A 24,400-nucleotide genomic window follows, 5' to 3' on the forward strand; every position below is an offset into this window, starting at 1 on the left:
CAAAAAGGTGAAATTTTTAGAGATGGATCCCAGATGTAAAAAGGTGTCTGTTGGACACTTTTAGTAGTATTTAAGAGACTTGTAATTATTAGGCTAAACCACTATTAGCCTTTTCAGTGATACAGTATCATGTTGAGATCAAGATAAGCAAGCAAAAAGATTGAATGTGCAAGTCCTTCAGCAAGGAGAGGTCATTCTGCTTGTGGTAGTGAGGGCAGCTCCTATCCCCCTGTCTGGTGGCAGGGGGAAACAACTTTTGGTGAGGTGCTAACCACACCACAATCATCTCAATTTACCTGCAGCCTCACAGACAAATAATATTTGCAGGGGGTGGAGGGAAGCGTCAAGACAGTGAGTACTGAAAAAAGTACACCGACTTCCCACGCATGAGGACTCTGGAAATGGAGGGAAAATTCACTCAGGGATGAATATTTAATAATGCTGCAGAGAAAGAGCTGATGTCCTGCCTGAAATCTGCTGCCTGCTTTTGTATCAATGAGTCTTTTAAAACTTCCAGCTGCGTTTCATCAAACACTTTAAGTCCAAGGCATTTGCTGTGACCATGCTGGAATTGCACCTGAGTGGCATTGAGTACTTAGTCTAATGTCCACAGTCATTCTGGCATTGTCTTCTTTCCAACCACAAAGAAATTAGTAACTTCCTAGGGAAAAAACAAAAACAGAAACAAAAACACTCCAACTTTTTCAGTCTAGACTTTTTTATGCACTTAAATTTCCTTATGACTAGTAAATATTATTATATTTTACTTTCATGTGATATGTAGGAACTTAAGAACAGTCTCTTTTTTTTGGTGACTTGTCTGTCTTTGAACAGTTGCAGCAGGGATTTTGTCTTCTTTTGGACTCTTACAAAGGAGAATTTTTAGGGTTGTACTTTGCTTTGATATAGTTATGTATTAAAAACAAGATTAAAAATCTGCAACAATTTTGTTTCAGGAGTCCCACTGCACAAAACAAAAGTACGGAGTAACTAGAGGAATTTAAGTCACCTTCTCATGCAAGATGAAATACTTAAACATCATATCATTCAAGGAACAGGGACATACCTCATACTGAGGAAAGAGGATCTATCTACAGAATTACTGTAGGAAACATTTAAATCTCTGCTTGGGGGCAAATAATACCATACAATGTCCATGTAAAAGAGCAAGGAAGAGGCAGCTGATAAAAAGACTTGAAGGCAGTCCTCCTGCAGGCAGATTTCTATGTGATCATTCTTGCTCTGCTCCTCTGGACAATAGGGAAAAAAACCCATAGGGGAAATAAGAACAAGAGTGGGGAGAAAAATTTTTGCTCATCTAATTTTTTTTTGAATTCATGAAAGAGCTGCCGAAAGGCAGAAAGGCAACTCAGCTTGCTCCTAAACACAGTCTGTGTGGACAGCATTAAATCAGGTAAACAACTTCTTTTTCCAGTCCTTCTCCTGTCCTGTGTAGCTGTGTCATGGTCCTGAAGCTGACAGTGTGTGAACTGCTCAGTCCTGCAGCCGGCACAGCTGTGCAGTCATGAGCCACCCACATGCCACGTTTGGCTTTTGGGAAAGGGTAAGGTAGATGTTCCACATTTGCTGTCAGCAGCTGTGCCTTAGGAGGCATAGGCAGGAGGTTTGTTATGGTGGGGGCTGGTATCCACCAGTTCACTGGAGGTTCAGGATTTCTGCTTTCTCCTGAAGGGGACTGCCAGATAGATAAGTCACAGCCTGATGAGGATGGACGAGGGTCTGCTGATAACTGCCAGACTATGGGCTGTTCCTGAGATGTCTGCGAAAAGTGACCGAGAAAAGTGAAAACTTGCTGCATGAGCTCTGTGCCTTCCCTGGGGAATGTTTATGGGTCTGCAAGCTGGAGAAGTCTGTGGTTCAGTGCACAGCTCTGCTGGAACGTGGTGGCTGGTCTGCTGCAGCACTACTGAGAAAGCCATCTTCATTCACCCTGCACAGGAAACAAGTATGGATTCCCCAGCAGGCAGCAATTTGAGAGCCACAGGAGAAATAAGTGGGAGTGAGGAGGGAATCAGCCTGTTCTCCAGGTGGCAAAGAAAACGTGATGTGTAGTTATTGAGCGGTGGCAGGTTACACAGGCACAGCTTACTCCTTGTCCTGCAGACCTAAGGGATAGCTCAGGTTCTGCTTATTGTGAGAAGCCTGCAGCCTCCCTGTCCTCCCCCAGCTTGCCAGCTGCTCTTTCCCAGGATAGTGTCACTGTCACTTACTAGGTGCCACAGAGGCAGCATAGGATGTGCCACTATGGCTCAGGATGTAAAGTCATCAAGGTGCTTGTTTGAGAACTACTGTGTCCCAAGATGAAGACACCTACTCTTCAGGAAATTACTTTCCTGAGCATCTAGATGGCTGGGAGGAAGTTTGCTAGCAGGAAAAGGATACAGAAAGTGCAGCCCTGGAAAAGAAAAAAAATATCTGAACACAAGGAAAAGCAAATGTACCAAAAAGGATAACAACCTAAAACACCCAATTAATCAACCAATTAATCCCCACCACAAAACTGCACCCTGAAACAATCACAGCAAAACAACAAAAAACTTATCATGGCCTCTCTCCACAAAAAAACCCCAACATTTAAAAAGAAAACTAACACCAAAACCACCACCCCCCACCTTCAAAAAAAGAAAAAACAAACCCAAACCACTCCCCCCAAAAAAACCAAACCAAAACAAAAACCCAAACCAAAAAAAAACCCCAAACCCATCAGACTGAGATCTGGCTCTCCTGCAGTGCACACCACTGAATACAGAAGAGGGACCAGAAGCTGCAGTGAGTGAAGCTGTCAGCTGGGTCAGGTTTGCCATACAGAAGGGACAAGGTGTTACCTAGGGCAACAAAACACCTGTAGCTGCTTAGGAAGGTGGCTGCATCTCTGCAGCAGATCAGAGACTCTGCCTGCAGCAGTGGCCATCCCTGGGTGGCAGCTCTGAAGGGCAAAAGTGCTGCTGACAAGCAGCTCATCGGTCCCCAAGGCAGGGACAGGACTGAGAGCACATCAGCACTCAGCACTGCTGCCCTTTGAACCAACTCAGAGGTACCAGGATGCATTAGATAAACATCTTCATCCAATTCAAGCAAAATAATTTATTCATAGGTGTCTCATGAGAAAGGAAGGCACACCTTACTCAATATTTTATGTAGGTGATGTGGTTTGCAAAGGATTTGTAACTGACAGGCTAGTAAACAACATTTTTTAAACTCCTACAGGAAAAGTGGGCAAATGGTTGTATTCAGACTCCTGTAGAAAACATTGGAAACTCAGGCACTGCCATGTCTTCTCCTTTTAACATAGTATGTTTACAATTTGGCAGAATTCACAGGAAAAGAATAAAAAGTTAGAAGCTGTTTTCTCCAGAAAGGTGATTATGCTGAAATGCATTTAAAGATGTCATCAATTTCAATTATATTTGAAAGAAATAATCATAAAAATTCAAGGCTGAGATGCAGTCTTCCTTATGTTTAATTTCTTACAATTATCTTTGTTGTTGATATATATACATGTTTATATGACATGTTTACAATTTTTCTCACTTCCTTTTGTGCAATTAAGGCTATTCAAAAAGGTCATATCAGCATTTATGAACCGAATTTTTCTACAATTTCAAAATTTTCAGTTTTGTTATCCTTCAGCATAAAAATCAATCCCATCACCAATTCTGACCCTGTAGGTGGTGGATTCCACAACTGTGCAACACAAAGCATAAACAGAATGTAGTAAGGTCAGGAGAAAATCCTACTCTGGGAGTTCACTGTTCCTTTTACTTTGTCATGCATTCAGCATTCCTGAGAGCAGACTGAAAGAGAAAAAAAATCTAAGTTCTGGTACAAAAGAGTCTGTCTATAAATAATTGGAAGTGTTTTGTAGTGAGGACTGTAATTCCAAGTTTGTCTGTTTTATAGAGTAGTTGGGATTTAATTACACTTGTTGCAAAGCTTTCCCAAGCTTTCTCTAATTCTTGAGATTACTGAGGCCATACTTAAAGCAGTAAATTCTGCAAACTTTATAGGCCCTGGAAAAGTGGAAATTCTGTTCAAAACTGCTATGGCATTTTTTAATCATGCTAAATGGATAGCCAGCAAATCATGGCTCAGTCAGTGGTACAGTCATTCCTAGCAAGAGAATGGGAAATGGGACTTTTTCAAATTAGTGTGTCAGAGTAAGAATTCCATAGAGCATTTAACCTCCAATTGTGTGACATTTTGATTCAAAAATTAGCACTGTCTAATATCAATATTGCAAGTACCAAGTTATGATATGCTTTATTTATTGAGGATTTGTTAGGAAGAATGCTTAAGAAAATAAAATGCCTCTGTTTAATAAAACTTCTGTTGTGATGAGTGCCTGGCCCAGTACTGGTCTTTTTTTGTTGCTGTTGTGTTTTAATAAAGTTTGAAAAAATTCACACACTCTCAGAATAGCAAATCATGGCAAGAACTTCTGGAGCACTGAACACATATCACAGGGGAGAAAAAACAACAAACCAACCAACCAACCAACAAACCCTACCATAGCCAAGATTCTTGCTGCCTTTGAAGGAGATGGGGTTTTACACAACTTGTTTCAACAGAGACAGACAATGGTTATCATATTTGTAAACAGAGATTGCAGTTCTGCCTGTGAACACTGGGGCATTGCATTAGGATAAACAGTGTGAAAATATTCGTGGGTCATGACATCACATGTCAATCAGCTGAACAAAAGCACTGGTGATCAGATTGTTGCAGGGCTGGACTGGGAAAGCAAGGACATTTTAGCCTCACTGGAATGGAGTCCCTGGTCTGAGCAGGTCTTGGAGCACCCACCATGTCACCAAACAGCTGAGTGGTCCCAGGCCAGATGCTTCATTTTGTCTCTCATTACTTCCTAGCTGATGATGCTGTGAGCCAGCCTAGATGTTTCTTCTACCTCAAAAGTCAAAATATTATTTATAAATTGGCAGAGGTTCAGAAGTGAGACAGGCAAGTAATCCAACATCTGGGAAGTGCATATTACAGTGATCTGTATCTTTGTCATCTCTGGCAGCTTGGCTTTTTCAAAGAGTAAGAAGCAACTTGATCAAGGTCTTCATGTGGGAAGAAGAGACCATCTGATGCATTTCAGTTCTCACATCTATTAGAGAAAGGTAGAACAAAATCTAAGGCTTGGAAGCTGAATCTAGACAGATAATTACTGTTCTATTATACCCTAAATTTTCTGTGGGGTCTTGTCACAGACTGTCACTAGGCTGTCTTCTGGACAAGTATATCTTCAAAACAGCCCTAATATTCCAGTGTAGCATCCTGATCCCACGACACACACTTAGCTGTGTTACTGTCACACTTGTCACACAAGTTACTGTCCTTAGTTCTTCCCCTTCCCCAGGACAGACCGAGAAAGAAGCACCTCAAAGGAAACAACCACACTATTTTTTACTCAGATTTATTTTCATTTATGACATTTGGCAGAGCCAAAGCCTGAAGCAGCTTCCCTTTGCCAGGTCTCCCCAGGCACACCAGCCCTTTCCATCTCCTTGGCCCTGGCATTCCCATGGTGAGGAAGGGACAGAGGTGCTGCAGGCTGAAAGCAAGCACCTCTTCTGGCTTCTGTCCATTGTGGGCTTCTGCAGGGAGATGTCCTGCATGGCCCTGTGCTAAAAATCTCCATGGTACAGCAGGGAAGAGCTGCGTGACGCTGATGGCTCTTTGTCCCATTGTCTCCATCCCGGTGGCTGCAAAGGACCAAAGCAGTGCTGTCACAGGAAGGCTCCAGCCCATGGTGACTTCTACAGGATTTTAACAAAACCAAATGGGATTTGTAGTTTGACAAGGAAAGCTCCCAAATTGTGAGTTGTTTTCCTAAACACATATCCTAAAGACCAAGCACAAGGTTTTGGTACTGAGACACAGCATTCTTGTTACAACCTGTGTTTTGCAAATAGGTCTATTGTAGTCATTTCTCAAAAAGACACACTATGAATCAAAAATCAATTCACATGTTGAGATATTCATTTTGAGTAATAGTACCAGGGCAACAAAAACAAGCCAGAAGTGCTCTGTTGAAATATTTTCAAAATGAAATGGTCTTTGTTTTGTTATCTAATACTGTTTCATTCTAAAATTGATCTATGTTTAGTGTTAATAAATAGTAAAAATATGTGAAAAGTGAGTAATGTATCTGACTGGATATTAGTTATTCCTAATTTATTTTCACTTTGGCCACCAAACAGGAAAATCAATTATTCTCACAACTCTATTCAGTATAAGTCTCTTTTCCAGCGTATTGCTTTCTACAGTTTTCTCCTCTATTATGGAGACTCTTACTTCTGCCAGTTGTATTAACTTTTTTTCCCCAGATGATGACTCCTGACATTTTCATTTACATAAGTTCCCTATAAATTTTTCTGCTGTTAGTTATTATAATGAGTTAGCCTCTACTGTATATTTCATTAACATAATGTTTATTGCCTCCTTTGGATAATGACGCTATTAATTAAAATTGTATCTATCAAGGATCCTCTGGGTATATGACTAAATATTACTCTAACATTGTTTTTGATTATTTTCATTGTCTTACAAAAGGTTTTCAGCACACATTGTAAAGAACCTATCCAAGTCACTTCAAAAATTTTGGACACAATACTATAAAATGCAGTATATCGTGTTTTCCAATAAAATCAGAATGCTATCCCACTTCCCTCTTATTGCCACTTAACTGGCAAGGACTATGTTGGATAAAACATGCTGTGTAAACTCCCACTGTTTACTGCTATTTTGTTTCATTAGCCTCTCCATGTTGGTGGCTATCTCCATCTATTTTTCCCCTCATTGTATAAATTGTACACTTTTTTATGCAGAGTGTAAGAATGTTCTCTTTTTCCCATTGTAAAAGTCTTGATCCTTTTTTTCAGAGCTATTAAAGTGTTGGCTTTACTTAACAGCTCTTTACCTTGCTACCACCATTAAGATGAAAAACTAGTTCAGAGACATTTTTGGGCCAACTATAATTTCAGCAGTACATGTGAAGTAATATTAATTCAAATGACTGCTTGGGGCTAAACAAAAATGAGGCATTCCAGAAGTCCATTTGCATCATGATAAGGACCAAAAGTCTACATAAAGTGTTGTTCTATTTCTCAGTGGAAAGGGAAAAATTATAACAGGTGACACAAGGACTAAAATTTGGTGGGATTTTTTTTTGGTTTTGCTTCCTCCTGGGTGTTACGTTTGATCATATTATAAATGCCATCATCTTTACTATAAAGAGCTGAAATTCCAGGTGTGGAATAAGAATAAATTGAAGACCATGTAGATGACTTTGCTTATCAGGGGAGCCTGCAGAAATTACTAAGAGAATTGTAAATATTACAGATAAGGGGCTGAGACAAAATTACAGTACAGAAGAGGGACAACAGGTTTTAGACTATTGGGAAGATTATAAAAGAAAAATACAGTATCTGCATTTAGAAAGGGATGATGGAGGAGTATGAACATGGAGCATACAACTGAAGAAATAACAGATAGGTAAGCTTTAATTCCTAGAGTAATATGAAAACAAACAATATTTTTTATGGATACATGGAAAACAAAATAGGGCTGAGGAACACCTAACACAGACTTATCAAGGAACAATCTTGTGATACTTAATTCATTCTGTTCTATTGCAGGATAGCATGTAGATAAAGGCAAAGATATAGGTGTCCTCTATCTTGCCTCCTTTAAGGCTTTTGATGCACTCTTAAGTAATATTTTCATAGCCAGATGAGAAAAGTTTTTAGATGGAGCTCCTGGAAGGTGAATGTGCAGGGAGGTGGCAAGGAACACCTTAAAAGAGCAGCTACTTGCAGCTCACTGATATATTGAATTTGTGTATCTTTAGCAGTTCCACACAAGTCTTCCTTAGATTTGGTGTTACTCAATACTGTTGTTAATGGCTTGAACAGTGAAATAGGTTATATGCTTATTAAGTCACTAGATTATATTAACCTAAGTGAGCTGCAAGCACTCTGGAGACTTAAGCAGTTAAGTACTTAAGCTGTGCCCAGGTTAGTATAACCTGCTTGTCATCAGGGCTAATTAATCCCATTAACATCTTGCTAATGTGACCGTACTGCTTGGGGTAGCTGTGATACCACTGAGTGGTACTGCATTATGCCACAGAGATTCTCTAAAAGAGAGGCATTCCACAATTTCTCCATTTAATCACATTCCCCAGTCTGCTCCAGGTCAAGATGCTGATTTACTGGCAGGTCACTTAGGTACATTTAAACATTTTACCATCAATCCTCCTGGAAACAGCAGACTCAGTTGTGCTGTGTTGTGTAATGCCAGAGTGAATACTCACTTTATGCTAGCATATCATCTTGCGCAGCATCAAAATCACACACTGCAGCTCCCAAGCTTCCTTCCCCTGCAGATTCCTCTATCCAAGTATTGATCAGGCCCTGTGTGTTAGAAAGGTCTGCATAGTTCCTAGTACGTACTCTAGAAGAGTGGTAATTTTCCTGTTTTACATGAAAATATATTAGATTGCAGGAGGACAATGGTTCTAGCAGATCAATGCCAGAGGAGTTAATATCACCTACTTTTGCCTCCCTGTTGTATAGTTCTAAAATTAGAAGCAAGCAGAAACACTGTGCAGCATCCTAATTGGCTTGTCACTAGGGTAGAGTAACTGGCCAGCTTCTGACTTAGCAGAGATCAGAAGGTCCTCTTGATACATGCTCACTGGTCTGTTGCTTAGCCTCTTGGGAAGAAATATTCAGAAATAAATGTAACATGTATTTAATTAATTAGAACTTTAATCTATTTAAAGCATTTTTTAATCTGTTGTGAGGTAAAGTATTTTAGTCATTCTCCACTGTGGAAAAAAAATTACCTGCAGACATTGTAAGTCATATCCTGACTGCAGTAATTTTACCTTGTTAAAGGCAAAGAAGGGGACTTCACCACTGGCAGGTACATTTTTGAGAGCAACATCAAAGTTATATTTAGCATCATATAATCCTTATACAGATGGCTGAATGTTTATGGTAGTGAAGTTTTTGCTACCTATGTGATGCCTGAGGCTCTGGAAAGGAAATCTAAAATGCATCTTGTTGGCAGAAGAGTTTATGTACTTACCTTAGACTAGGCTGGTCCAGAGAAATATAAATCCTTCTCCACATGAATTTCAGTCTAGGAGACATACATTAACTAAACTTTTATTACATTAAAAACATGTCTAGACAGTAGCCTCAGCTGCACAGCTATCTTTGAAGATGTACAGCATATAGCCTGCAGCATGGTATTTCACAGCACCTTTTGTGTTGAATCTCCTGACCCTCTGGCAAACAGCTGCCGCGGCGAGAGCAGCAAGATTCCGTCACTTCAGGGGGAGTCTCCAGTGGTGCCTCTGAACAGCACAGCACAGCAAGGCACCTGCAAGCTCTGTCTGGGTTAATTAGCAGCACTGCCAAGCAGGCTATGCTAGTGAGGCAGAGCACTGCGCGGCGTGGCTGCTGCTGGCAGTGAGACAACTTGCTCAGAGAAGCCCCAGGTGCAGCGCTGGGCTGTGCAGAATGCCCCTGGCATTGTGACAGAGCTTACTGGGCCTCAAGAGGAATCTTTCCTTGGAGAGCGGGGACTGGAAAGTTTAGCTTCCAACTGGTGCATAAAGCTTTCTATTTTACACAGTGTGTTTCGGAGTCATTCTGCATCTTCTCCAAGTCGGAGAGGCTGAGGGAAGGAAGCTGAAGCCGGTCTTAGCTGAGTCATGTGTCATGTTGCCTTAAGATCTCTCCTTCCTCTCCATGGATCTTAATGTTTCTACTTTCCCTGTACTTACTTCATCAGCTTCATCTGTACTCCCACCTGCTCTCCCCTTCAACAGCCACTGCTCATCCTGCTTTTATGCAGGTGAACCTACCCTGGGTTACAAAGTCCAATCTTCTGCTGTCACTGGGAACCGGCTACTTAATCCTTTACAGAGATTTTCTTTCTTTTCAAGGCTGGTGGGATCTTTCCTTCCTTTCAGTCTTTGCTTCCACAAACAGCCCAGGTACTTCTCACCTCCCTTACATTCTTTCCCTCTCAGGAAAGCCGCTGCTCCTTGCCTGACCACTCTCCCCGTCTCTGTCTACTGCAGCGGACTTCTGTCATTTGCAGCCAAGCACCTTGATTCAGGGTAGACTTTAGAATATATGGCTTTTTTCTGATGATTGCACACCATTGCCCAATGCTTTGAGATATCAAGTCCTGCAACCTTCTGGGAATGTGACTCCAGAATGGCCACACTGTGCTTCCCGGTTCTGCCCTTATGAGTGACCTACAGGACTCCCTCTCCACTATCACCACCACCAGTAGGACTAAATTCAAGAGAAATGGTGTCAATCTAAGCTACTCTCTAAGTTTTACAGTAGGCCTAAATTGGACTGTTTCTGACTGAAACAGTGATGGCAAGAAGAGTTTCAGCAACATCAATGACAGTAATTCTAGCCAGACCTTTGCTGTGCCTCTCCCACGGTTGTTAACACTACAGAAATAGAAAGAAATGCCATTTCCTACTCCCCAAGAAGGAACATTTCACCAGTGCAGCTGTGTCCCAGGGGAAAGAAAGCCAAAATGTGCAGAAACTAGAGTAAAATAAGACATAATGTTAAAGTTAATGCTTTGTGATAGACCATTGGCGAGGCTGTGGGTTGCCACAGCAACGGGACTATGCACACCAGGCTGCACTGTGGGGCTGCTGGAGCTGCACATTGGGGCTGCTTAGAGGTCATCATCCTGCTGCCCTGAGTAAACACATCAGCAACTGTTTGCAGCCAGCTCTAGACAGCCTGGGACCAGGGAAAAATCAATCTGGACTGATGCATGTCTTAAGATGCTGTCTACCAGCAGTTAAGCTGTAATCAAGCCCAAAACATGCATAGGTTATCTCAATCATCAGTGAAACGGCACAAAAACTCCTGCTTGGGCTTTAGTGTTGCCCCAGCTTTGGCTCACACTGAATGCTGGAGAGCAGGGAGCAGAGAGGAGACCTTATGATGTTTCAGCTTCTGCTCTGGATATCCACATATCCTTGGACACAAGCCGGAGAAGCCTCAAGTCTACCTTGGCTTGCCTTCCTTCCTTCTCTTCAAGACCCAGGATCTAGGCCAGCCCAAATTAAATTACTCTGGATTTTGTACATATCTGTATCTGTTTTGTTAAAAGATTGTAACAGTTGTATGTAGCTATTTAAGTGGGGTGAGAGTGAAAATCTAAGTTGTTGATAGGCACTGGGTGAACATGGTAGCTAGAGAGTGATACCACAGAAAAATGGGAGGAAAGCCCCTGAGGGGTAGAGCAGTTCATGAACCCTTGCATGCAGCTACAGATATGAAAACACTCTGGCAGCCTCTCTGTGAACCAGAGGAAAAAACTTCTGATGCAGAGCTGCACTTTTGGAGGGTTGGATGGGAGACACTGTTCAGAGGGGTTGGCAGGAGTCAGTCATGTGTCTGAGCAGGGATATCCCTGTCATGGAAATTTGCCTATGTCTGTGTGAGCCTCGCCTCATGTGCTCAACAATTTTTCCCAGTTACCTCAACTGTCATCAAAACTAATCATTCATTGTCTGACACTTTATTGCTATTGATTAATTGACATGTAACTTCCTACTACCCCATTCCCTCCTCACAGACTTTTTTAGTGTAATTCCTCTCTTGATAACTCTTCTCCAACCATGTATTCACCCCTTCCCCCTTCTGTTTTTTTTTCTTTGTTTCCCACCATGTCAATATCAATGAATTCCCAGATGTGCATTTCTTCCCAGACGTTACCCATGCCCCAGCAACTGAATGCATCTGTTCCTCTTACCCACCGTGTCCAAGGGTTTCTTGGCACAACATACAGCCTCTCTACAGAGTGGTCCAAACAAAATATTTAAGTAGTTCTCCACCACAGCTCCACCACTGCAAGTAACTGACATGTTCCAAAGAGAAATGTTGTGATTAGAAACATTAACTAAATAACTTTTATTATAAGCTTTTATTTTGTCTTTCGTGTAATGATCTATATAAACAAAAAATGAGCACATCCATGGTCAGATAAAATGATCAGTAGTGTTCTCCAGGCAAATTTGAGGCACAATTATACTTTAAAGGCTGTATAAATGTTCTTTAAACTTGCCTATTTTTAACCACACATGCACATGAAAATGTTTAAAGAGCAATATTATGGTTGGAAAATTCAATACTGAAGAGGATGTGCCAAAAAAAGAGCTGTCTGTGCCACTTGATTTACATCCCTTTGTTCTGCATTGCATGCTCACATGCTAATTGGTAAACGGGATCCTGCCTTATCAGGTGTGGGAGACAGCAGCTGCTGTCCAGAAAGATCAGGATGATGAGAATCCTATTTCACCTGTTGAAGAAGCTTTTCGTGAAAATCCTGGCTCCAAAGTCAGACTCTTTTAGATGAGACTAGGTGGCAGCCACAGGGCTGGGACACAGTTAATTTTCAGGAAGAAAAAATGTGGAGGTATAATATTGTTGGAGAAAAAGGACAATCTTCTGAGGATTAAGATGATGAAAGCTGTCTGGAAGAGCTGGGGACTATCCCTGCTTCTGCAACAGAATTCTTCTGTGATGCCAGGCACAAGGCTTAAAACCTTTCATAGATGAGCTGCAGCTCAGTATGGCTCCTTCTGAGGCCTCATTTTCAGAACTGCTGCAACCAAAATCCATGCAAGGTCTGCTCTGAGAAATAAGGTCCCAGCTGCCTTTCAACTATTCATTCAGAATATGCCAACCTTCTATCTCATAGAGACATTCTATTTTCTAATGCTATGAAGCACACATATAATTGTGTTAAGAACCATAAAAGAACTCCTAAGACTGTATTCAGGTATTTTGAAGAAATTCCCATGCCAAAAAGTGAGACTGGAGGATTCAAAGCTCTAGAGAGGGACACAGAGATACTCAGGTGTCCCCAAAACCAGACATCTAGTACCACTTTCCCATTTCCAATGCATTAAACTGGGTATCACCTAAAGTCCATGTGAACTATGTGCCCTTTTGGTGCTGGAGACCAGGGAGGACATACTAGGTCAAACAAACCAATCACTGCCAGGCAAAAGTGGTTTTTCCACAGTCTTTAAAGCAGCTTTTCAGCAGAAGCCTAGATTCTTCCCCTGCTTCTGGCCCTTCCTTTTCTTGTTCAGACTGGTTTCCACATTTACCTACCCTAGTCTGACTCTTGTTCCCCAGCTTTTTCTCCAAGCTCAGTATTTTGTCCTTATCAGCTCTGTTGGCCCATTTCTTCTACAAGCAACTCATTTCTCCTCTCCTGACTCCTTTCCAGGTCATATCTCTTCTTCCTGCCATAGCAATTCTTAGGGCCATCTTTACTGTATATGTGCATATTTAAAGGCCCACTACCACTAAACTTCCCATTTGGCATAGATCTCTTATCCACCTACTTTTTTTTTTCTTCTTTTTGATTTCACTGAACATCTTTCCCAACCCTCCCTCCGACTTCCATTCCTAAATTGTCTTGGGCCACTTCAGGCTTCCTCCTGCCTTTTATACCTGGCTCATATTTTCTGCACCTCCATGCTCCACGGCCGCTTAAAGGACAGTGAAGAGAGGTATCCTGCACCGAGCCCTGGGGCCTGGCAAGCCTCAGCGTGAAGAAAACAGGAGCGAGCACCGAAGAACCATCACTCCTCCTGGTGCTCGAGGCTGGAACAAGTTCAGCTCCTCTCTGAAGGCAGCATGAGCAGTCCGGTCACGCGCAGCAGCTGCAGCAGGAGCAGGACGAGGCAGCGGAACGCACCCGGGCACCGCCGGCAGCCCTGGACAGAGCGCCCTCGGTGTGAACCAAATCTCCAAGGATGTTAGCAGTACTTTTCACATTTGGACCCGCCTACCTAAGAAAGCGGGGCAAGTGTGATTATTTGGGGTCCACGCTGCCTATGCTGCCTGTGTGTAAGCATACCCATGCCATGTGTGCCAAGGGCAGTGCTCCCACGGCCGGACTGCACGGACACGGCTCCCTTTGTGCCCTCAACCCCTCGGCCACAGTTTCTCAAGCTCTGATTGTCCCCGACACGAGCGCGGCGGTCTGAAACTGGTAGCAGGTGCTGCCCCTTCCTAAACTCCTCTGCGGGAAACTTGGGAAGGGCTGGTGTTGCCGCTCTATTGGGCTGCGCCTGATTAGTGGCAGTCGAGGGGCAGAAATCAAACTTTGCTTGAAACAGTTGAAAATGTAAGGAATGCCAAGAATCATTTCCACGGGAGCCTCTCCCTCCTGCCGGCGCCGCGGAGCGCCAGTATTTAAGTGAGCGCGGCCCCTGCCGGCACCGCGCGGCAGCCGGAGCGCTCGCTCTGCCGAGCCGCCCGTCGCTCCTGCTGTGAGCTCGGGCTCAGCGCACAGGTCGGGGACTGCAAATCCAAGTGTCAGTGGCACAGGAATGATTATTACCAGATGCTAATTACTCGTTAATGTATGCTAATCACTGCTGCATGCCAGCGTGCTCAGAGCACCGGGTGCCAGGCAGAAGGCACTCGGCTGGAGCGGAGCGGCTCCTCTCCTCGCAGCCTCAGCCCCGCGCCGAGAGCCGCCGCCGCTACGCTGTGCTCACACAGCGCTCTCCTCCGCGGCCGCCATCCCGCTCCCGAAGCGAGGCCCCTGGTGATTCCTGACTCCCCCGAGCTCCAGGCTTTGCCTCCCGTAGGTTTGTTTCCTTCAGCCGGGAGACAAGCGCCTCCGGCTCCCCCCGCGCCACGGCAGGCACCGCCGCTCACCCACCGCAGGGGACCCAGCAGGTGCCGCCCCCGGCTGGAGCGGCGATGATGATGTTTTGTACGAGGACGGGAACACCACAGACACGTTCTAAACTTTAAAACCCGCTGCCTGAACATGTCTCCCAGGACGCGCTGCATGAGCAGCGTCGGGAGCGGGTCCCCTCGGCAGCCGCTACCCCGGCCGGGAGAGGTGTCCGCGGGCTGAGGAGAGCCGCACACAGCGCTCGCCCGGGGAAAGGGCGCGGACGGCCCCCTCGCCCCCGCCTGCCGCCGCCACGTCCCCCCGGGGCCGGCCCTGACCATGCCCCGCCGTGGCTGCGCAGGGCGGCGGGACGCCCGCGGCGGGCGGTGTGCGGGTGGCGCCCGGCGGCGGAGGGCGGGCTGCGGGGCGGGCGGTGCGCGGGGCCGGCGGCGCTGCGCTGCGCCCCGATAGGCGGCGGCGGGCGGTGTCGGTGCTGCCGCCGCTGCCGCGGCTGCTGGTGCTGGCGCGGAGCCGCTGAAGCCCGGCAGAGGGGCTCGCCGGCTCTCGCACGCAGCGGCGGCGGCGGAGCGCGTCGCGTCGAGCGGAGCGAGCGGGGAGGAGGAGGAGAAGGCGGAGGAGGAAGGGGAGGGGGGCACCTTCTCGGCGAGGATGCCCGGAGCGGCTGCAGGGACGGCGGCTACAGGAGCAGGCTCGTCAGGAGCGGTAGCAGCGGGGATGCTCCCAGCTCAGGAGGCGGCCAAGATCTACCACACCAACTACGTGCGGAACTCGCGGGCCATCGGCGTGCTCTGGGCCATCTTCACCATCTGCTTTGCCATCGTCAACGTGGTGTGCTTCATCCAGCCGTACTGGATCGGGGACGGCGTGGACACCCCGCAGGCGGGCTACTTCGGGCTTTTCCACTACTGCATCGGCAACGGCTTCAGCCGGGAACTCACCTGCCGGGGCAGCTTCACGGACTTCTCCAGCCTGCCCTCGGGAGCCTTCAAAGCTGCGTCCTTCTTCATCGGGCTCTCGATGATGCTCATCATCGCCTGCATCGTCTGCTTCATCCTCTTCTTCTTCTGCAACACAGCCACCGTCTACAAGATCTGTGCCTGGATGCAGCTGACCTCGGGTGAGTGGAGGCAGCGGCCCCGGTGCTGGGGGGCTCCGCGCCGCCCTGTCCGGGACAGCCCGGCCCGGCCCGGGGGGCACGGGCGGCTCTGGACAAACTTGCGGCGCCGGCGGCCGCCCGGGGCGGGGAGCGGTGGGGGCGGGTGTCGAGGGCCGGGGGTGCCCCGGCGGGGCAGGCCGGGAGAGGATGCTCGGGGTGCCGCGACACATCGGCAGCGTCGCAGAGCCGTGCCCGTGCCTGCCCCGGGCCGCCCCGCCGCCCGACTGGGCGTGGGCCAAGTCAGGCTCAGCCCGCAGCTCCTCGCACCGCTCCGAGGGAGCTGCCCGGGGGAACTGCCCGGTTTCGGTCTGGGAACCGACCCGTGGGCACTCCAGCAGCTCCAGGGACTGCGGGCGGCAGCGGGTGGGTGTCCTCCAGCGCGTGGTCTGTTGTAAAGGTCAGGAGAAAATGGCAGTGGGGACAATTCGAGCTGGCGACGGTGGGTGAAGGCAGCTGCCCGCCTGTTGAAGCTTAGTCCCGGTCCTACAGTTCCACCTGGCCAAGGCAGAGCCCACTTCGGCTCCGCGGGAGGGGTCGGCGAGGTCTTTTGCTGGTGAACTGGAAAGGCAGATAAGGTCGCTGGATGTGGCAAGAATGAGTTTTGGTTGGGGTCTGTTTCACTTGTCCACAAGGTTTATTTTCCACTATATGTTAGGAGTGTAAAGAAAAAGAATTAATTTCAGTTGCTGATTTTGTTTCAGATCTCCTGACTTCATTTGACTTTCCCCATCACATCCAGTGTCTCCCTGGGGAAAGTGTATGGCAGGAAAGAGGGAAAACACCAGGACATCCCTTTTTGCATTTCCAGCACAGCTTTCCCTCTGAGTTACTGGAGAACTGGTTATTTGTGTGCAGCTGGGAGGGTAACGAGAAGAGAATGGTCTGTAGAATTGATAGTAATAGAAGCAGTTTTAGCAAGACAGAAAATATTAATTCTTCAATCATTTGGGGGAAAAGGGGGCTAAAATCAAAGCATACCTGTTACTTGTCCTCCTGGTAAAACCCTGAAATTGAGAAGTTTTGGAACGAGCAGGAATAAGCTGTTAGGGAAACAGAGCAAAATGTCACCAAAATGGGCTCACAATCACTTTTTCAGTCCCTTTAATTGACCTACATTCATTTCAGGTTCTAAGCAAAAATTTTTTTGAGTTTTCTACTGAACAGCTTCAGCATTATTCAATTTTCCATCTAGTCCATGAGGCTTGGTGGAATTCTCTGGTTTGTATGAAACAGCTCTAACCATTTCTCTCTCTGATGATGTTTTTCTGTGTGCTATTATACATTTCTATGCTGTTTCCTTCACTGAAGTTTCCTTGTAATTCCTTTCTGTATCACTTGGGGAGTGATCTGCAGGCACTTGAGGTTGGTAGGTTTTTTACCAGTTCCAGCAAGTTTAGTTTTGGGTTCATTATCTCTGTACTGGGAACCCCCTTTGATGCTGGTGGCTCCTCTGTCCATTCAGTAACATGCATTCTGGTATGGTCTGGTTAATTGTACACTGTCATGTCACTTGGCTCTGGGCAGAGCAAACTGTTTCATCTTTGCACGACTGAGGTCTCCTCTGCTCCATTAAGGACTTCTGCTTTCAGCTGTCTCCTTATGGCTCTGCTGCTAAAAGGTGCCATGTATTCATGTTTTGATGCATTTCAATTTCAAAATTCACTGTTTTGATGCATTTCAGCATGTTTTTTTCATGCCCAGTGTGCAGTAGGACAGCATAATTTCCAAATCCCTTGCACTTTCCAGCATCAACATCTATGGTTGCACTACTTCATGCCCAGAGGTGCTAGTGCAAGGTAGATAAAATGAATCTGATTCCTTTACTGTGTTTCTGTACAGGTGAATAATAATGTTAAGAAACCACCATATGTGACTGACCTACTGGACTCCAGTCTATACCATGCTGCACATGTACAGGTGTGACTGGAGATGCATTTTCAGGCAAAGAACACAGAATTTTTGTCATCTCCAGAGCTGGTAGATGCACTGTTGGCATTAAAAGTCAACAAAAGGAGTTTTATGTCAGCAGAAGAATCACTTCTCAGACTGCTTCCCTCCAAAATTAATAAGGGAATACATGCATAGCCAAGTGGTTTTTGTTTGCTGTCTTTCCCAATTTGTACACAAATACCCTGGAAGAACTAGAACAATGTTAAGTGTTGAAAGAACCTGACTTTATTTTTTGCTAAATGTTTTAACTTATTCAGTATTTACCTCACTGTTAATTCCTGTATTACTTAAAAAAGTTTCCTTGAGGGAGAAAAAACGACCATAAAGTCCATACTGCTTTGTGTCACATCCTTTGAAGAAAACAAAGGTGGTGGGACAGAAGGAAAACAGAGTAAAATGTGCAGGACAGGAGTGTTATACTGATATGTTTTCTCTGAGTTATATGACCTACTTCTGTTAATAGTTTACTGTTTGGAAAGTATAAGTAATAGATAATAGTAATCCTAAAATGCTTATCTCACAAAAACCAATATAGTAATATAATCTACATATGCATAGGGTTCTGTGTAGTACAGGAGCAAAATTGAATCTGAAGTAATGAAATAAAGAAGCTGTGAATATAGCTTTGATTTTGCTTGCTATTATGTACTTTCATAGTGTTAGCACTCGGTTAGGTAATATAATACTTAAGACTGATATAATTTAAATCTTGTTAGAATCAGGTTTCTGATGTGGAATCATGCTTGGTTTAGGATCGCAAATGAAAGCTTAGGAACTGATTTCTTTAGAAGAAAGATTTAGATCACATTCTGTCCTGCATGAGTCATTATAAATTGTCAGCATGATATAGCTCTTGTTTTGAAATGGTGTTTATTAAGTAAGAAAAAGATAAACAGTATCTTGGGCACATACACTTTCAGTCCTTGTTGCTGTCTAATCATGTGTATGACTAGACAGGTCTATGGCATGATAAAGAAGAAAAATCCTAAGAAAAAATGTATTTCCTGTGTGTACGTGAGTACAGCATAGATTAGACGGTCTTATGATTTAGCCATGGCTTAGACTGCCTTTTTTGTTGCATGTTCATAATGCTGTCAGGGTACACTTGATACTTTGAGCGCTAGTGTTGGCAGCCTCTTTCTCCATCCCCTAACCTCCTCTTCTGCAATTGCAAAATCATAGGTACAGGCAGTATGCACTCACCTAATTTGAGCTGCATGATCACAACTCTTGAAATCATTAGGAATTAGGTATTATTATTTTTTGTTATACTATACCTAAAGTTTTCAGGAAACCTCACAAATAAAGATAATTCTTGAGATTTATTCCTTTATAAGTTAAATAAATTAAACACTTTTGTTCTGTCATTATGATTTTTTTCACTATATTTGTCATTACTTTTTTTCCTTTACTAGGATGTTTCAAGTTATAAGAAAGAAAAAAGTAAGGAAAGCAGAAGAAACGCATAGAAGTGTCCCAGGGACAAGCAGGATGAAATCAATATATAGGTTTTTCCAGAGATGCCTGAGCCCATGCCCACAGTAAGAGGACCATTGAACAGAACATAAAAGCTCTGTACTTTGGCAAACCACAGTCCAGTGTTCTTTGACATTGGTCTGTAACATGGGCCCATGAAAGCATCAGAGCAGCTAAAGCCCATTTTGCCCTCTGTATTTTTGGTTCTCCAGCACTCGTACTCAAGGACTTCATCAGACGGATCTTGGCATTTAAAAGCTCTTGCTGGATTTTGTTTTTTGAGACTTTGCTTACATTTTGAACCTGTGTAAACTTTTAGCATTTACAGTGCCCCAGAGCAAGGAGTTCCACAGCTCAATATGTGTTGTGTGAAGATTCAATGTCTTTTGTGTTTTAAATCTTGTGCCTGCCCATTTCATTTCATCTTCTCAGCTCATGCATTGGAAGAAGCTGTGAGCAGGGAATTTGTAGACACATTCCCTGTCCTAGCTCTGATTACACCTTTGCTGTATCCCCTCAGCTACCTCGTTTTGAGACCTTTGGCTTCTTAGTCAGTCCTAAGGTTGTAGCAAACTTGTGATCATCCTAGCTGCCCTGCCTATAGCCATTTCCAGAATACTCTATCTCTTCAGAGTCTGTGGGACCAGACCTACACACAATATTCAAGACAGACAAACCAGCCATTCATACAGTGACTAAATAATATTCTATCTTTTGTTCTTTGTTCCTTTTTTTCTTGTTAGTGAACAGTGGGGTGATGTTTTCACACAACTGCCTATTATAACCCCAAGATCTCAGTCCTGAAGTGGTAATAATCAACTTGGGGCACATAATTTTGCGTAATTAGTTTTTTTCCCCCTTAAAGAAATGACTTCATATTTATCTACACTGACTTTAATTTGACCTTTTATTGCCTAGTCACTAAGTGTTGTGAAGTCTTTCTTCACAGTCAATCCTTATCGTAGCTACCCTGAATGAGTATCAGCAGCTAACTTTGTCACCTTGCCATTTATCCTGTTTTCCAGCTCATTTATAAATAAGCGAATAGCTCCCAAGTTCCAGCACAGATCCCTGCAGGATTCCACTATTGACCTCTCTCCACTTGAAAAATTGACAGGAGTGTCCTACCATCTGTTTCCAATTATTTATCCTTGCAAGGGCATTTATTTTTATCCTCTGGGAGTCTAGGTTTTTTAATACTTATGAATGATAGATTCATCAATTGTCCTTTGGAAATTCAAGTAAACATTGTTAATGAAAATCATAGTACATATTATTTTTTACTTCTTTGGAGAACTCTAGTAGTTTTGTGAAAAATTGCTTAAAATAGATGTATTGGTCCTACCTTACCTCCTTTCGTCACACAAATATGTCATGTTTGTACACATGCTGACATACACTGGTTTTTTTTGTAGTTCTATTGATTTATGTCATAGAGGTGTTGGTTTTTCCCAGGTTTTCCCTGGACTTGTTTTAAATTAGTTTTTAAAACTGGTTTCCTATCACTCAACTGCCAGATCTTTGAGGCCAAAGCAGCCATAATGAAGAGGTTATTACATGCCACAGTTAAAAGTTTGTTTAAAACAGGAAATTGTTTTAGAATGAAGAGGAGAAATTCTTCATTCCAAATGTGTTGGTTGCCTTTATGCTTGAAATCAGTCTGCAGGACCAGATGACTTTTATGTAAGAGTCTTAAAAGGCTTGACCTTGATGCTCTTGGAGCCTTTGTTACTGCTGTTTGACAGATCTTGGTATAGGGGTAAATTCCTGAAAAAATCCAGCCTTGCACCAGTGTTTGAACAGGGTATCTCGTGGAGTCAGACAAGCATCTCGTTCATGGCCTCAGTATCCTTAAGAATTTGTTGAGAAAGCAATTTACATTTATGGCTCCTGAACTTTGCAGGTGGCATAAAAAATATTTGTTTAATAAATGATAGTTTGTCTAATAAATTATAGTAAAAATAACTAATTGCATAGACTGATTTGGATGTCATAATAACATGGGCTTATTTCTACAACCTGTATTTTAATATACCAAATGCAGTGTAAGATTTCTAAGAATCAGAATCATGGAATCACAGAACCATAGAATGGTGTGGGTTGGAAGGGACCTTAAAGATCAGCTTGCTCAGAGCCCCATTCAACCTGGCCTTGAATGCTTCCAGTGATGGGGAATCCAGAGTTTCTCTGGGCAGCCTGTTTCAGTGTTTCACCACCCTCATAGTAAAACATTTCTTCCCAATATCTAATCTAAACCTACTTCTTTGTTTTAACTTGTCCCCTTGTTCTGTCACTATGTTCCCTTGTAAATAGTTCCTTGCCATCTTTCTTGTAGGCTCCCTTTAGCACTAGAAGTCCACAATTAGGTCACCCCAAAGCTTTCCAGGCTGAACAATCCTAGTTCTCTGAACTTTTCCTTCACCTTTCCATCCCTCTAATCACCTTCATGGCCCTTCTCTGGACTTGCTCCAAAAGGTCCATGTCCTTCCCGTGCTGCGGACCCCAGAGCTGGATGTAGCACTGCAGGTGGGGTCTCAGCAGAGCAGAGGGACAGAATCCAATTTAGAGAGAAGGATGTTGTGGGGGACCATGTCAAAGGCTACATAGAAGTCCAGATAAGTGACATTCATAGCCCTTCCCTTGTCCACTGATGTGGTCTCCCCATCATAGAAGTCCACTGGGTTGGCCAGGCAGGACTGGCACTTGGTGGAGCTGTGATGGCTGTTCCAAATCACCTCCCTGTCCTTCATGTGCCTTGGCACAGTTCTAGGAGGATGTGTTCCATGATCTTCCCAGGCACAGAGGCTGACAGGTTGGTAGTTCACAGGGTCCTCCTTTCTACCCTTTTTAGATGTGGACAGTGTTTCCCATTTTCCAGTCACCTGGGACTTCACCTGACTTCTATGACTTTTCAAGTATCAGGGAGAGTGTCTTGGCAACCACACCAGCCAATTCTCTCAGGGCTCTGGGATGCATCTCATTAGTTCCCATGGACTTACGTATGTTCAGGCTGGTGGTCATGAACCTCATCTGTACTTGCAGTCAAAACCATTTTGCACTCCAGTCCCCATCCTGCAGTCCATGCGCTCAAGAGGTGTGGGAAAAAAGGTTGCCATTGAAGTCTGAGGCAAAAAAAAAAAGATGTTGAGTACCTCAGCCTTCTCCTTGTCAATTGTTACCGGTTTTCCAGCATTGCTTATCTGAGGGTACATCTTCTTTGACCTTTCTTTTCTGGTTAATACACCTGTAGAAGCACTTCTTGTTACTCTTTGCATCCATTGCTAGGTTCAGTTCCCACTTCAAAAAATGTAGGAGGCATCCTAGCAATGGGAGAATTACGAAAATATGATACTTAAAAAAATTATTATTTAGAAGAGAAAACAGTTATTTAGAAGAGAAATTACAGACTGTGTAGACGGACATCTGCATGTGAGCTCTCACTGCAGTGAAAAAGTCCAGTGTTGTCCCTAAATGTGTATGCAAAAAATTGACTCCTTTGCCTGCAGTGGTTCCCATGCCTGTTCTGTCTAGGTCAAATATCTTTCAAGACATCCTTTCAAGTATAAAGTAGAAAGGATCTAAGAACTGATTTAAATAAATGAAAGAAGAAGAGCTAAAAGGATGAATTTTCTTGCTATTCAAAAGAAGATTAAAAATTGACAGATGATGGCATATGAGGACCTACAGGGTAAGATTTCAAGTCATGCAGTGCTCCTTAGCTTGATGAATGCTGTGTTTGGAAGCTGAAGCTACACAAATTTGCATTAGCCATGAGGTATGTACATTTGTAAACTTTTAAGTTGCATTTTTCATTTGTTAATTGTCTTTACTAACTCACCAGAAGCAAAGAACCGTACCAACAATGCTGTCAGCTTTTGTGGCCACTACATACCCCACATGTAAAGTGGGGAGGTGTATGGGAGGCAAAAGGGACAGGAAGACAAGTCCAGGAATATTGAGCAGGTTTTTGAGCTTGACTTTCATCACTGGTGCTTATTTTAATAAAAACTTTAACATTCCCGCGGCACCTGCAGGGTGAGGTGACTGTAGTTATTTAGTGGTCTCTAAACAGTAGTGAATATTGGACCATCAGGGAGAAAATTCTGAAAAATTCTGGTTCTTGAAGGCTCTGATCTTGGTATGATTATTATTGACTCTACATTTTGGGGAAATGGGGTGCTGGAGCTGTGCAGGCAGGCAGGGAGCAGGGAAAGAGCCAAGTGCTCTCCTTGTCAACAGATGACTGTCTCATCAAGCCTATGAGGACATCTAATGCAGGCGGGCCTGGTGCACGCGCTTCTTTTTCCCAGAGGAGAAATCATGCTGCCAGTTTGATTTTCTGTATGTTCAGCTCCAGAAGAAAGTTTCCCAGTGGGTTTAAAAGAGATCCCTAGAACCTCCTTCATTCTTGCCTAGGAATGCCCCATGGTAGCCTGTGCCCTGCTGTTGTCACACTGGCTGTGATGAATATTGCCATTGGGAACTGCTTGTGTCCTAGTGAGAGCCAGAAGGTTAGTTGGGGACGTTGGAAAAATGACCTGAAGGTTTTAGTGGGAAGTTTTGGGTGAAGAGAATGATGGGGCTGTGCAGCTTTTTTGGTTTCTTTACACTGAAGTAAACATTTTCATATACTTCATGTTTGGCTAGAAACATGAAAATAAAAGGTGTATCACATGAACAGTAGAAATGAAGGAGAAATGCTGTGCCCAATGTCTCATCTCTAAGTATTTTTTTCCCCCAAATACCCTGTGCCCACAGTACCAAAAGTTCTCTTGTGCATTCCATGATGTTATGCCTTTGGTAGCTAAACTCTCCAGCTCCTCACAGGCTCCCAGTCTCTGTAGTTGACAAAGGCACAGCATGTACTATACCTGGCAGAAAACTATTTGTCTGTTGGTTTAATGTCCTCAAGCTGCCATCTAGATTTGTTAAAGGATAAACTATTCCTATCTTTCCACTAGTGGAAAATTGAGATTTTTTTTCTGCTTCCAGCTTTTTCACAAAACTTGCAGGAATTTAGTGTTTTGAAGGCTTGTAGCTTCAGTCAAATTTGGTTGGAATTGGTCATCA

At 44.0% G+C, this 24,400-nt stretch overlaps 1 protein-coding gene across 3 annotated transcripts in view; it reads left to right on the forward strand.

Annotated features, from left to right (window-relative positions):
* The first annotated feature begins 15,287 nt into the window (after nt 1-15,287).
* LHFPL3 (LHFPL tetraspan subfamily member 3) overlaps nt 15,288-24,400 on the forward strand; it is a 234,217-nt gene continuing 225,104 nt past the window's right edge. The window contains exon 1 of one of the 3 annotated variants that reach the window (XM_068189671.1): nt 15,288-15,865. In XM_068189671.1, the coding sequence (XP_068045772.1) occupies nt 15,397-15,865 (469 nt within the window). In that variant the 5' untranslated portion in view covers nt 15,288-15,396. The remainder of the gene's footprint in view (nt 15,866-24,400) is intronic. The other 2 variants (XM_068189670.1, XM_068189669.1) reach the window with 2 other exon arrangements.

This window comes from Anomalospiza imberbis, chromosome 5, assembly GCF_031753505.1.
Source record: "Anomalospiza imberbis isolate Cuckoo-Finch-1a 21T00152 chromosome 5, ASM3175350v1, whole genome shotgun sequence".
NCBI lineage: Eukaryota > Metazoa > Chordata > Aves > Passeriformes > Viduidae > Anomalospiza > Anomalospiza imberbis.